Genomic DNA, 14,288 nt, shown 5'->3' on the forward strand with positions numbered 1-14,288 from the left:
TTAATATAACTTTGTAATAAGGATACAATAACTGTAATAGATATTTATAATTTTAAACTCGTATAATTAATCTAAAAGTAGAGTTCACATTTTTATTGAACATTTAATTTTATGTTACAGGCGATGTCGTTGGCTGGGTATTAAAGCAATCAGGAGCTGACTGGAGAACAATCTAGTCGCGCTCATTCGAATCACTGTTGAGTATCAGCTAGTAAACACACGCGAGGATCATGAAAATGGTGCTGTCTCAACGTCAGAGGGAGGAGTTGTGAGTTTGAAATTTTCACATATACAAAAATGCACGAAAAACATTATAGAAAACAAGCAGAATAATCATGCGTTACACACGGAAAAAAAATGAAATAATTTTCTTAGAGTAGCTACAGTATTTTATTTAGATTTCACTCAAGTAACTTTTGTATGTTTTTAATGTTTCACGTAGAACGTTATTGCGTTGAACTTTCTTTTTTCTTCTTTTATTTATTGTTATTGTGAATTATTGATAGCTAGTCAGGAATATGAGCGAAAATGTATTTAACAATCTAACGGGTGACCGTAAGATCGCTGCTACAGTTCATGCAGCTTTCACAGTTCAAATAAGATGGGAATAAAAAAGAGAAGATGTATTGTGAAACATCTACCGAAAAGGAGATCACGCTACGTGAAATTTTTATTGCGCGATTATAGCCGGAGCGTGTTTTGTCACACGCGAGGCATACTAATAACAAAGAGGTATAGAGTACAATATTCGTATAATAAGAAAGGCGGAGGAAGCTTTGAACCTTTCTTCTCAATTGTTTACTTTTGAATGATTTTTATTCGGTTAGATGTAGCTTGGAAATAACAATAAATCAATTTTTAGGAAACTGAACAATGGTTAGTAGAATTGAAGTGTGTTGTATGGATGTTTTTGTATGGAGTAGATTATCCTTTTTTATATTTAATTGCAAGTTGTGCATATTATGCACTTACTGTCAACCTTGTATATACTTCAGTCTCTTATTTTGCTTGAGTAGTCTTCAGGAGTAGTAGTTGTAATTGTGGATTAAAGGAAGGTTGCTTTGTAATAGAGAAAAGAGGAATGTAGGAGGCGAATTGAAAATATGTTTCTTATAAATATTTGTTTAAATTTGTAAGGAAAATATTGCTGGTGTACTACTTTAATCTCACAGTAGTCTTAATTAGTGAATGAGCCTTTATTTGAAAAATAGAAATTATAAATACCGACTGAGTGAATGCCCTCAAGTACTTTCCTGCCCACTTTCATTCTGAAAAGCAGATATATTTCGTTAAAATACACAACAATGACAGTGTGTTAACTTAAGATGTAATTACGACATACTTCATTACCATTCAAGAGAGATGTGCTTATAAGAAAAACGATTGGAGATGATTATTAATTAAGCAATTGCTTTAATTTAGAATATAAATTTTTAAACGTATGGAAGTTATCATAGGAGCTATATGTACCAGGTGATACATTCATTGTGATCACCTTGAATAGTCTATGTGCTGTGTTGCTTGTAAATTGTTTGATTTATTGTCATACAGTTTGCGAAAGATACATTTTATTTTAATCACTTTTCGTACCTTTATTTTTTTTTTATTGAAACTCGAACGCTATTTCACATTGTTTTTATTGCAGAAATATCCATGTTAATGACGCAAATTTAATATTAACGAATATTATTCCGTGTCTGCGATGCGGAATATTTTAACATTGCGATATATAATCTCAAAGTAACTCTAAAAAAACAAAAAAAGAAATAAAACAAGAAAAGCTAAAGAATAATAAAATAATATGAGAGAGTGGGTCAAACAGTTCTTGCCTGTACCTTTATCGCTGAAACATTACATGCTGATTATTCGGATCAGATATACTTAATTTGGTCCTTATTTTAGTGCTAATCTAACAGTTATGAATTTATATGGAGAATTAAGATTAATTTGCCTTAAAAATTGTAACGTTCATATATTTTTTCGTACAATTCTGTAGGAAGTGTACATTTTATAAAAGTGTAAGATTTATGCAATTTAATCATAGACTAAACTTAATACATTCACATCATCATATATTTGCAAGCTTGAAATTTAGCGTTGTTGTGTTCGTAATAATTGTATAGAAATTTGATAATTCGCGTTTAGCATTTGTTTTTAATTTACTTCCAATTATCGAGGATTGATAGTTCCTAATTCGCGTTTTAACAATATTTTTCAAAACTTTCCAATCGATAAACGTTCTGCATACAACTTTAGCTTTTATCACACTTTTCTTCATGTCAACTGTTGGACACGTTCTCATTCATTTGATCTCACAATCAGTGAAACAAATTTATCAATTCCTGAGAGTGTACGTCAGATCATCTTTTGTCACCAATTGTAACTCCTTGTATTTCACATTTTGTCAGAAATTGCGGAGATAGGAAATGGAACGAGAACAAACGAACTCGTGCTAAAAGAGAAACTCAGTTAGCAAAATCACAATTTTGTCTGTATGAGGTTAGGTCACGAGCTAAGGATCAACGTCACGTATATTAGAATTTTCACCGTCTTTTCGTCAATAAAGCCTACAAATATTATGAAATCAGCTTTCAAATGAGTGTAAGTTACGTCATTAAAAGTACGAGGGCTATTTCGTAAAAGTTTTCTCAAGGGTGAATCGAATGTTCACTGTCATTTTCATTCCTATTTTTATCACAATAATCATGGAGTTTCTTACCTTTGTTATAATGACGTTAAATATAAATGACACCTAATAAGCCAAAGATAATATATTTATCTCGCATATTCTGTCTGTTCAGAGAGAAAAAGGAAATTGAACTCTTTTTGTAAAAGCTATTATAATTACTAATATACATATTAAATTATCTAATTTATATAGTTACTGTACAAATTAATATTAATAATCCAGCATCACCAATTCAATTTAAAACAACGGTTAATATTCCAGCTACATAACCTCTAACATTATCATAATATAAGAATTAAACAATATCATAATTAAACAATAAGAAATTAAACCTAAACCATCTCAACCTGATAGAATACTTCAAATTCTTAGACTAACAATTATTAAAAATAATACAACCAAACGAAGAAGTCAATGTACCAAATTTCCACTTAAATTTACATATTCAGTTCTATTAAAAAATAACTACAATAGAAGTAATAATTATTATAAATATAAAACAAAATTACTCATATTATCTAATATAACAGATACATTAAATTTGCTATTAGTGAACCAAGACAAGCTAGAATCTTTCCTCTACTGCCAAAATTGTCGACGAATTAAATAGCTTATCGTAATCCTCGTCGTTCGAAAGCTTATTGTTAGCCCGGAACGAGCAAATAACGAGGGGTAGAAATTGCTATCGTAAAGATCAATAAGTCAGCGTGACAAGAAATGGTGCGTTTCTGTAATTTTTTTAGAGGAGGGATGGTTAGTCACTGGAACCTCTAGGGTGGTTAAAGTGCGCACCTCCCCCTCCTGTGTTTTTAATGGCTAAACGGTATTATCGATCGTGATGTCGATCGATGTTAACTAATTTCGGTGACGTCAAATCGGTCGTGGATCGACGCGTGTCGTGCGCGGCAGCTGCTGCAGGAGAGGGTGTCTCTCGAGCACGCGCGAATAGCGGGATCGATAACGCGTCCAACAACCAGTGGACGCGCCTCGCCGCCAGCCAGCCAGCCAGCCAGCCTGTTCCGGGAGAGAAAGAAAACCGGCAACCGGGGAAATGCAGAAAGACACCGCTCGCAGACGCTCGTTCTCTCACGAGAGAAGCAATTGCTTGGACATATGCTGCCAGATCGGAACTTTCGATGCACGTGTCATCGATCGTTTCGATTTTGCAGACATGCATGAAATAAACGAACGAAAATGAAGCTCGTACGATCAATAGATGTATATATGTGTGTATGTAGGAAAACATTTATGCAAATAAAGTGGGTCACAATAGAAGCAGAAGAGAAGCACGATAATGTATGCAGGGAATGTGTTGCATATAGTTAATGTTACAATTCACAACTCTGACAGTTTGATTGATTTTCTTTAAATTATACAGTTTGCGACAGTTAATTAAACAGATGTGATGCTTTTTTTTTGGTAGTTATCTATGATTTTTCTGGGGAATGAAATGCTGCGCTTGTTCCTTGGAATTGCTTACGTATTGCCGAAGTAGTTTTCTTTTAACGAAAGAAGTTAACTTTTCGAAATATTATTCTTTTAGGAAGTTTACGTACACTTGAGCATTAGAATTTTATTAACTGTCATTTGTAGCACGAAATAGACGATTTTCTGACAATTTGTCATCTTCGCCCTAAATTTGTAAGAATATAATTTTTTGTTGTACTTAACCAAATATCGCGGATTTGTGTTAGGTATTGAGCGTTCAATGTCGTATTATGCTTATTGGAATGTACTTGAATTTGCTCTAGCATTTCTTCTAACATTTATATATGTACAATTTTTAGACTACTAACAGATTTCTGTAATATTGTGCAATAAAATTGTATCGTGTCTTAATTAATAAAAAAAAATGGTACAGTGTACAATTCACTAGCTTTTTAACGTAGGTTCTGATCATCTACTAAATTTATCCACATTAATCGAGTTTTTCTGCAAAAATACGGTAGGGTAGTTGATCTTTAAATATTACATTTGAGAAAACATTTTTTCTTAAGTGTGTGGAATTCATAAACGAATCCATAGGAACAACAATGAAATATAATATGGCTAAGGGCGTAGAGTCCCAGCTTGCTAGCTAGAGGTCACAGGTTCGATTCCCGCTTGGGTCCACTTTTTTCTCGGCTCCTACAAGTGTCATTCTCTGCCCTATATTTATCTTTTTCATTTCTCTGCTTTAGAAGAAAACAATGTTACGTAAATATATTTTGAAAAATCAAGCAATTATATTGTATCGGACAAGCAGTAAAATCTCGTTTTCCTCAGTTTTTTTTATGAATTTTTTTGCGCAGTTTTAATCCATAAATAGTAACTAAGCGACTGTTGTTTCTTTTAGACATGTTTAAAAAAAAATGTTGTGCAATTTTTGTATTCAGCGTTGGTGATAGTACGAACGTAGTAATCGGTTTCGATTTCACGAAGTAGGTTTGATAAATATGCATGAAATACGTCATGTATTCTTGTGTACGTTATTCAAGCGCGATACGTAACATATACTATAAGTGAAAAAGAAATACAATTTCAACTTGTACTTTTTTAATTATCTTTTACAAAGGTGTTCATGTGTGCCTACTGCAACTTATTAAACTCAGGATTGTTCTTGAGTAAATGAAATCGTTGGTGACAGTACAGTTATCTGTTAATATTTATACACGATACAGGTTCTCAATGTGCCTTTTATTTTTTTGAAATAATCTTAATATTATGTATGGAGAGGCTGAAAAAGTTCATTGAAAATCGAATCGATATTATTTATTGTAGGTATTATGAAACAAATGAATGCATAATCTATCGAATGAGAAAGTTATGCAGAAAAATATTATCTAAACTATGATGATATAATATTTAAATTTTTAATAATTAATTTTTTAATAATTAATTCTTTTTACTTAAACAATATAGGCGGTCCAATTTTTATTTGTTCTTTACATAAGTAATGAAAGAATTTCTTGGTTAAATATGCTTCATTCTTTTTTTAATGTATTATGCAAATAAAAATAAAATAGGAAAGAACAACGAAAATTACAACAGTTTTTTTGACGAGTGAAATTCGCAAGTGCGTTAGAAAGAAGTGAAGCGTGATTCAGTGGTTTGTCGTGTTATGGTTGATCAGAAAGTCGCAATTATGCACACGATTGAACACGGTGATAAGAAAAAGGGATTTCTTAACGAAGCAATAAAGGAGGAAAAGGAGAAAAGAATATTGTTAAGTGTTTCTCATGTAGTGAAGAATACTCAATGAGTCGAGTGTGTGCACGAAAGTTAAGGAAGATCAGTTGGCTGCAATGAAACCTGGCAATCGATAAAGCTCCTCCCCTTCGTTGGCCAACATTTCTCTCATTCTGTTTTGCTAATGATATACATAAGAAAGTGGGAAAAAATAGGGGATCATAATAAAACTTAATCGATATGAATCATTGTGCAAAGGATTTTGAGTATTTCAAGGAATGATACAAAGAATTACGCATTCCATGGACGGAAGAGCTTTTTAACGATGCACATGCGCCTTGCGTTGAGGGAACAATTCTTGCGTGATACGATGTTATATCTAAAGGTTTTTCCATGGAAAGTAACTAGTGTTAATGCTTTATTTTTCCTTCATTAGTATTCTTTCATCATTATGGCATATTATATGGTATTATTTAAAATTTTTAATGAATTCAACAGTAATTAGAACAATATAATTTGGAAGATGATGTGTTTCGAATTAGAAAATTAGAAAAAGGTTAGGTTAGAGGTTAGGTTGTGTATTAGTCTTTGATTAATTTTCCTTCCACCAAAAATTCATGCAAAACTATAAAAAGAAACAAACAATACATTGTCCACGCAGACAATTAGATGTTTAAAACTTTCGTTATAAAAATATACTGAACTTTGTTCTTTGTTTCAATGCTGATGTCATACGTCACATGTTCGATACGTTCTTTGCTTTAACAGCGCTCAATCGTTGCTGCATTTTTTTGCTTCTTTTTTTCTTTTTGTATCTTATCCAAGGAAAGAGGATTGTTTACGGGAGTAGTAGGTTCGTTGAAGTGGAAAACTTTCGTTGATCGAAATAAGAGTCACTTTCTAAAAGCTATCTTATTATTCTGACTTTTATGGAATTGCAATTAGAATTGAAATTTACACGTATACCGTGGTAGCCGTGACGGTAGGTTTCATTGCAGTGAAATTAATCTGTGATATCTTGTACGCTTATACGTGCCCCGTTAAATGTTAATGAGCAATTAATGATACAAACAACGTTGATTATCTGTTGAAACTTATTCCGTTACTGTGTTCGTTATATATTATTAGAGGTTCTGAATGCGAGTAGAAAACAATCATTTGCAAAAAGCGCCACACAAAAAGCTAAGATAACGTACTATAGTAGCAAGTGGCTGGGAACATAATTATTAGAGGAAATTTAAAATATTTATTTATTATTACTTATTATCTATTTATTTATCGAATTACTATGTATACCTACATTTCTGTATTTACTGAAATTATATAGGGTGTTCCGAAAAATGTATTATTAACGAGAATACTATCATTCTTCACAAAGAGAGTACATCGAAAATTTTTTTTCGTACGAAGTATCGTATATCAGTAAATATATATCATTTAATTTTATTACTGAGTTTGTTTTTTATCAATGATAATGTTCGTAAACATCAGCAATATAGTATAAGTGAATAATGTAACAGGTTTTTGCATTTGTTTCGTATATACAAATGACACTAACGCGAATGGAAATGATCAATAATGAAATAATACGACAACCATGTCGAAATAAATAATAAATGAAGTATCGTGTATTACTATTTATTTCTGTATGAAAAAAGCACTCCTATTTATACTGATTTACATATAGCACACTTTCAAATTCGATCTTTTTAGAAAACGAAGGCACAACCAAAAATATTTTTTTTCTATATTTGCAATTAAACAAACTTTCTTTGCCACCTTAAAATGCCAGCGATTTGGATGTCTCGATTATTATTCGATACCTTGGACACTATACTCTTGCAAACGTCCTCAAAGTTAGGTTAGGTTGGAAACGTATTAACAAACATTTATTTAAATGCTTCTAAACTATCAGCTGTATGTATAAAGTGTTACTGATCCGTGATAATTCTAAATAATTTCTAGCCAAATAAGTGGAAAGTTTTGAAACGCAGAATTTCAGTGAAATGAATTCATTTTAGCGTGATGTAAACAAGCTCCACTAAAGAATCTGAGTGTAAGACACATACGGGTGCACTTGTCGTAGCGCGTTCCTGCGATGTGAAACCTTATATCTTGTGTACGTGATAGCCGTTGACGGGTGTGGTGGTAAATAGAAAAAGAAGAGGCAAAGAGAGTGGAAAGGGGATCGTCTTCGCATAAAAGAAGATTACGTCGCTAGTACGACTCCCAATCTTTGAAATTTACGGGTAGCATAAAACAACGAAATTCATTTCCTCTGGTGTGTTCGTATACATAGAAATTTTTTATCTGTGAAATCGATCGATAATGAACCTCGAAATAATCGATCGAGCTTTTTCGTCCATTTCTTTGAGTGACGTTGGTTCGACCTGCACGTCTCACTTGCTTGCAACTTTCTCTGCTCGAGATCAATCGATGATTGGCCCTAAAACTTGAGTAATTAACGAAAATAACCAGTTGGATGGCGGGAACGAGAAGCGAAGTGGTTTTCGTGTGGCAATGATAATTTATTATATAGTCCCGTTCGGTGAAGTGAAAGGTCTTGGATCGTTGAAAGAGAATCGATCGCGCTTTCCGGTTGTTTGCTTTGTTTGTCAGCATTTGAACGCCACGAAACAAAACTCATGGTGATAATTCGCTACGTACTATCACGTGGAAGCAGGTGAACAGAGACGAACGACCGACTTCAGGCCTTTCACCCCGGCATAATTCTGCCCGACTTTCAATCTCTTTCCCACGTACTCAACCTGTGCCCTCTATTGTATCGGTTTATGCTGTGAATGGTTGTTAGTGAAATGTCATTATTGAAAACTGTACGACGGTTAAATGTGGATGCGTCAATATTCTTGGGAGATATAATTGTTCGCAAATATAGCGTCTGCTACAGACCATTATACTGTAAAAGTATGTATACAACACAGTCCGTGACACTTAATCAAACGTAATGATATTTATATCAATTATATACCTGCTACATTTCGTATTAGTAAATGATATATATATTTTTTTTATAAGAAATTAAATATCGTGTAATAAGTCTTACGTGCTTGTTACTATCGAAGTATTTGTTTTCATTTGAAGTTTGTCATTCACTTTTAACTTCGGAATTTTCAAATATTTTCACCGTTTGTTCGAACATATAAGTGTGCGTAGTTCTTTATGAAAATATTTCGGCGATGGAACGTAATTTCTTGAGGAAAAGTTTGTTGTCTTTAATGAAGTATCACATATTATGTACACGTATGTGAAAGAGACGCAATGCGTGCAAATTCATAGTGTTATTTCACACGTTGAAATGGCAAAGAAAGTTTGGTTCATAAAATGAGACTAGTAGAGAATGTTGTAGTATCTTTGTTACTTCCGCCAATACAAAGATTTTCTCTTATCGCTACAAAATGAATGTAAACGGGCGTAAAGTTTCATTCATGAGTAAAAGAATGTAATTAACATGAATTGTAGACGAATCCAATAAAATACATATAAAACTATGTGATAAAAATATAACACTTTACATTAGTACTTGACGTAGGTATATGACGATCTATACGGCAAACATATACGATAAGATTAAAGCTATTACGATTAGGCCGCGCTTATTTAATGATTATTTAATATTCATTTTATAAAAGTTACTTGATAGACAAATTTTATAGTACAATTCACAATTGATTAATAATTTATGTTATTAATTTCAAGTTACATTTTATATAAAATTTCGAATTTCACAAATTCAAGGAGTAATAACTGCAATTTAAAATAAATAAACAAAGATATATTACTATTGTTTATAAATAAATTATAACTATTATTAGCTAATATTTTGGCATTTTTTAATGCTCAGTTTGAATATTTTAGACCTAGTTTCATTTATGATACGTTCAAATCGTTATTTCTTTACTTCGTTATATCAAATGTGAAATGTTTAATATACCTGTTAACGTAACAGTAATAAGATAGCATGAGGAGGATTCGAGTCGATAATTGCTGCAAGACTGTTAAAAAAAAAAGTTGTCATGTGTTACGTCTGTTAATTAGTTGTGCTTAGTACTTAAGACTGGTTTAGATTGCAAGGTCAGAGGGAATATCGAAGGCGGTTATTAGCCGTAAGACATCAAGTTACAGTTGATGTGCTTTTTCAGAAATAAGGCGATCGCGGACTATCTCAGCACCAACGGCTATCAAAATGCGCTCGACGCATTCAAGAAGGAAGCTGATATGCCTGGAGAGGTGGAAAAAAAATACGGAGGACTTCTGGAGAAGAAATGGACTTCGGTCATACGTTTGCAAAAGAAGGTAACGATAACAATCTTAAGAATTGAGAATTTTGTATTAATAAATTTCGTAGATAAGTTTTTAAAAGTGGTAAGTTTATTAATCGCTTCACTTGTGTAAAATATAAGATTAGAAATATATTTTTAGTTAATTCCACTGGTGAGTAAGACATACTGCAGCACTAAAGGTATAATACTCAACAGATATAGAAATATTAATCTCTTAATGTTGTTTTTGAATCAATATTTTTGTTTGAGTCCTTTATTTAGAATTATCTAAAGGATTACTTACTAATTAAAATTATTTCAACTCATTGCTTAATCAACTTTAACGAGTTAAGCTTGGAATATTAACTTGACACTTGTGAAATTATCGAAACGAGATTAATATGATATTTTTTTTATATTCATTTCTAAATACTATCAGGGCAGTTGTAGGGCAATGATTAATGATAATTTTGTTCACAGTATCGCATATAGTTGCAAGTGGGTAAAAAGAAAACAATATGATGTTAGCGTAAATAATGAGCTAATGAATTATATATCTCATATTACAGGTAATGGAATTGGAATCGAAACTCTCAGAGGCTGAGAAAGAATTCATCGAGGGAGCACCGACACGTAGCAAACGATCACCGTCTGAGTGGATACCAAGGCCACCCGAAAAGTACAGTCTCACTGGACACAGAGCTCCTATCAACAGAGTTATTTTCCACCCAGTTTTCAGTCTTATAGTATCTGCCAGCGAAGATGCCACAATTAAGGTAGAAGAATCGCTGACTTCAGAGTTGACAAATAGGGAGTCGTTGAAACTAAATGACAGCTACTTTGAAACGAGTGTGTTCTTACACAGTTCAAATTAAATTTTATATCTTTATTTAAACTTATTTTTATGGAGTCACATGACGTAGGATATTTCCATCACGAACATGGCGTTGCGAATGTTACTTTATTCTTTATTGTAAAATATTTTAAATTAAGTGATAATGATACAGTAATGAAAAACCGTCATAATACACGCGAAAAGAATTCTCTTCGTTCGTGATAACAGAATACATTTAACTTTTGCTCCTTCCATTGTATAAGTGAAAGTAAATTGATAAAGGCATATTATTCTTCAGTTGAAGCATTCTGGTTTCACTTTATAACAATATGAAAGTGAAAAATACTAATATATTTCATGGAGAAAACTCGTTCTTTTTATAATCAGAAGTTTCACAAGATGCATAATGTATTTATAAGTGACAAATATAATATTACAAAATATTCTTGAAAGAGAACACTTTCATTTTTGAAAAATGATGTTCGTGATAGTTCATTTCATACACTCGTTTCGAATAAACAGCAAATTGTCAATTTTTTCCATTTGTTATTGCATATAAGTCAGTCAATGTTTTCTTTTACCAAAATAGATTTTTCCATTTGTACTAATTTGATCCAGGTATGGGACTTCGAAAGTGGCGAATTCGAAAGAACATTAAAGGGGCATACTGACAGCGTACAAGACGTTTCATTCGATGTTTCCGGAAAACTGTTAGTCTCTTGCAGTGCAGACATGTCTATTAAGTTATGGGACTTTCACCAGTCATTCGCCTGCGTGAAAACCATGCATGGACATGATCATAGTGTCAGCTCTGTCGCATTTGTACCACAAGGAGATTTCGTAGTGAGCGCCTCTAGGGATAAAACCATAAAAATATGGGAAGTGGCGACAGGTTATTGTGTTAAAACGTTGACGGGCCACAGAGAGTGGGTGCGAATGGCTAGGGTTAGTCCCTGCGGAGAGTTAATTGCTAGCTGCTCAAATGATCAAACGGTACGAGTTTGGCACGTGGCAACAAAAGAAACAAAGGTATGTTTATAGTATTACGTTAAAAATATACTTGTATTGTCTTTTCGTGCAGTGACTTAACAGTAACGTTTAAATATTTGCAGACATATTTTATACTTCAAAATAAATAAAAAATAACATTACCCTACATGATTACAGACATTGTCTGCAGACATGTTCCCGCGGATAGTTCGTGGAGTAGTATAACATAAGCAACAATATCAATTAATGTATTAAAATGCCTCTATTTTCAGGTCGAACTCAGAGATCACGAGCACGTGGTTGAGTGTATTGCATGGTCACCGGAAAGTGCAAGAGCATCGATTAACGCTGCGGCAGGAGCAGACAACAAGGGTGCCCATGAAGGACCTTTCCTCGCATCTGGCTCGCGAGACAAGGTAATCCGCGTATGGGACGTCGGTGCCGGCGTTTGTCTTTTCACCCTCCTAGGACACGACAACTGGGTGCGTGGCATCGTCTTCCATCCTGGTGGCAAGTTTATCGTCAGTGCCTCTGACGATAAAACCCTGCGAGTCTGGGACACACGCAACAAACGAGTGATGAAAACTCTTGAGGCGCACTTCCATTTCTGCACCTCCGTTGGTGAGTAACAATTCAAACGATATTCTTTGCTTTTTACTTGGAAAATTGTGTATAACAGAGCTGGCCATTATGGCGATTAGGTGATCAAATAAAAAAATTGATTACTTAATGAAAGCATAAATAAACCTTATTTGATACGTGTAACGTATTAGTCTTATTTTTTTGATAAGATTATCTCATAAATGAGTCATAATGGTTATGCAATCTGTTCTTCATAAGCTACTCAACTCCGTTATAGTAGATTTTCAGAAAGGATTGTAACATAAAATACAATGTGATTTAAATATTCTTTATGAAACTAAAAATTATTCTTTCAGCGACCTACATTTATTGGTTTTCCCTGTTACACGAGATTTCTCCTGAAGATATCTTGCATTAAAATTGTCGTGCCTTTGTAGATTTTCACAAAAGCCATCCTTACGTGGTTACCGGTAGTGTCGATCAAACGGTGAAGATCTGGGAGTGCCGCTAGTTACCAAAACATCAGGGTCTCTTTGAACCTTCGTCGATGAAGAGAGATTTTGGAAAGAAGGCGAACGATGCGCGTCGAATTCGAGGGAAACGGCCGAGAGAGTAAGCTGCTACAAAAAAAGTTATCGTACATACTACTATTATTAATATTAATATTATTATACACACATAAACACGTACGATTAAGAGCTCTTTAATTAATTTATAATAAAGTATAATTAGTAATTATTAATATTACATATACGTTTTACGGTAACGAACTGCACGATTCGAGGAGAGTCGGTCGGGATCAGCTTTCTTTCGCGAGGAGGACATTGCCATAATTTCGTCGACAATGAAAAACAAGTATCTTGAGTCGATTAGAAAAATTGTACTGACAACTTGCTTCTTCTTCGAAACGATTGGCTGATTGTTCCCACACTGAAACGGCGTCCCACAGTAAGGCGATATATTGTACATCTGGTTCGTTCGAACGCGTCCTCCTCCTTGAACTGCCGACGGTAACGAGAATTTCGGCTGTGTGTCGTGTCTCTGGAGTAAAATCGTGTTCGCTCGTACTCGTTTAGTGCGCTGACCTTTCCATAAGCATTTTTAACAATATGACATCGGAATATGACACACAGACGAACGCGCGAATGCGTATACGAGCGTGTATTGAGCGTCAACATGATTTATTTAACCGCTGATCGAATACGTAGCATGTTCCTTCATATAAAGCATAGATACACGATGTAAGAGAACGAACGAGCATGACAAACGGGCGGGCAGATTAATATAGAGCGCTCTCTATACGAAGACAGCGCGAAACTGGGAAAATGGAGGAGTGTCCGTTTGGAACGTTCGATTTATTACGTGCTGTATATGTATGTCGTGTGCGTGCGTACTGTTGACCAGACAGGACTACTTTGACTTGTCCCATAAGAAGTCGAACAAAACACGAATGTCCAATGGGATATGCCGAGGGCAAACGTAACACGGAAGGATACTGTTTTCGATTAGGTCTTAACGCCTAAAAGTGATGGGTTTTCGGCAATGCATGGCGTCCAATCAACGTGCATTATTAACGATAATACTAGGAACAGAGCGGCCGCCAAGAGTGCAAGCGTGTATTCGCACGGAAGTATTTCAGCCGCATAATTCGTTGCATGGGTCCCGAGATACGAGAAGTACTAGTTGTATATTTAGCCCTAAACTACTATTAGCGGTAGCGCAGACCTAACGTAGACAAAAACAA

At 34.0% G+C, this 14,288-nt stretch overlaps 1 protein-coding gene across 1 annotated transcript in view; it reads left to right on the forward strand.

The window, feature by feature from the left end:
- The window catches only part of LOC108571203 (lissencephaly-1 homolog), a 16,495-nt gene extending 3,250 nt beyond the window's left edge, over positions 1–13,245 (forward strand). Inside the window, exons 2-7 of the mRNA XM_017933199.1 lie at positions 121–268; positions 10,018–10,171; positions 10,707–10,913; positions 11,591–12,001; positions 12,235–12,583; positions 12,982–13,245. Coding sequence (XP_017788688.1) covers positions 231–268; positions 10,018–10,171; positions 10,707–10,913; positions 11,591–12,001; positions 12,235–12,583; positions 12,982–13,055 — 1,233 coding nt within the window. The 5' untranslated portion in view covers positions 121–230 and the 3' untranslated portion in view covers positions 13,056–13,245. The remainder of the gene's footprint in view (positions 1–120; positions 269–10,017; positions 10,172–10,706; positions 10,914–11,590; positions 12,002–12,234; positions 12,584–12,981) is intronic.
- The last annotated feature ends 1,043 nt before the right edge of the window (positions 13,246–14,288 follow it).

Source organism: Habropoda laboriosa, unplaced genomic scaffold (assembly GCF_001263275.1).
Source record: "Habropoda laboriosa isolate 0110345459 unplaced genomic scaffold, ASM126327v1 scaffold120, whole genome shotgun sequence".
NCBI classification, from domain to species: Eukaryota; Metazoa; Arthropoda; class Insecta; order Hymenoptera; family Apidae; genus Habropoda; species Habropoda laboriosa.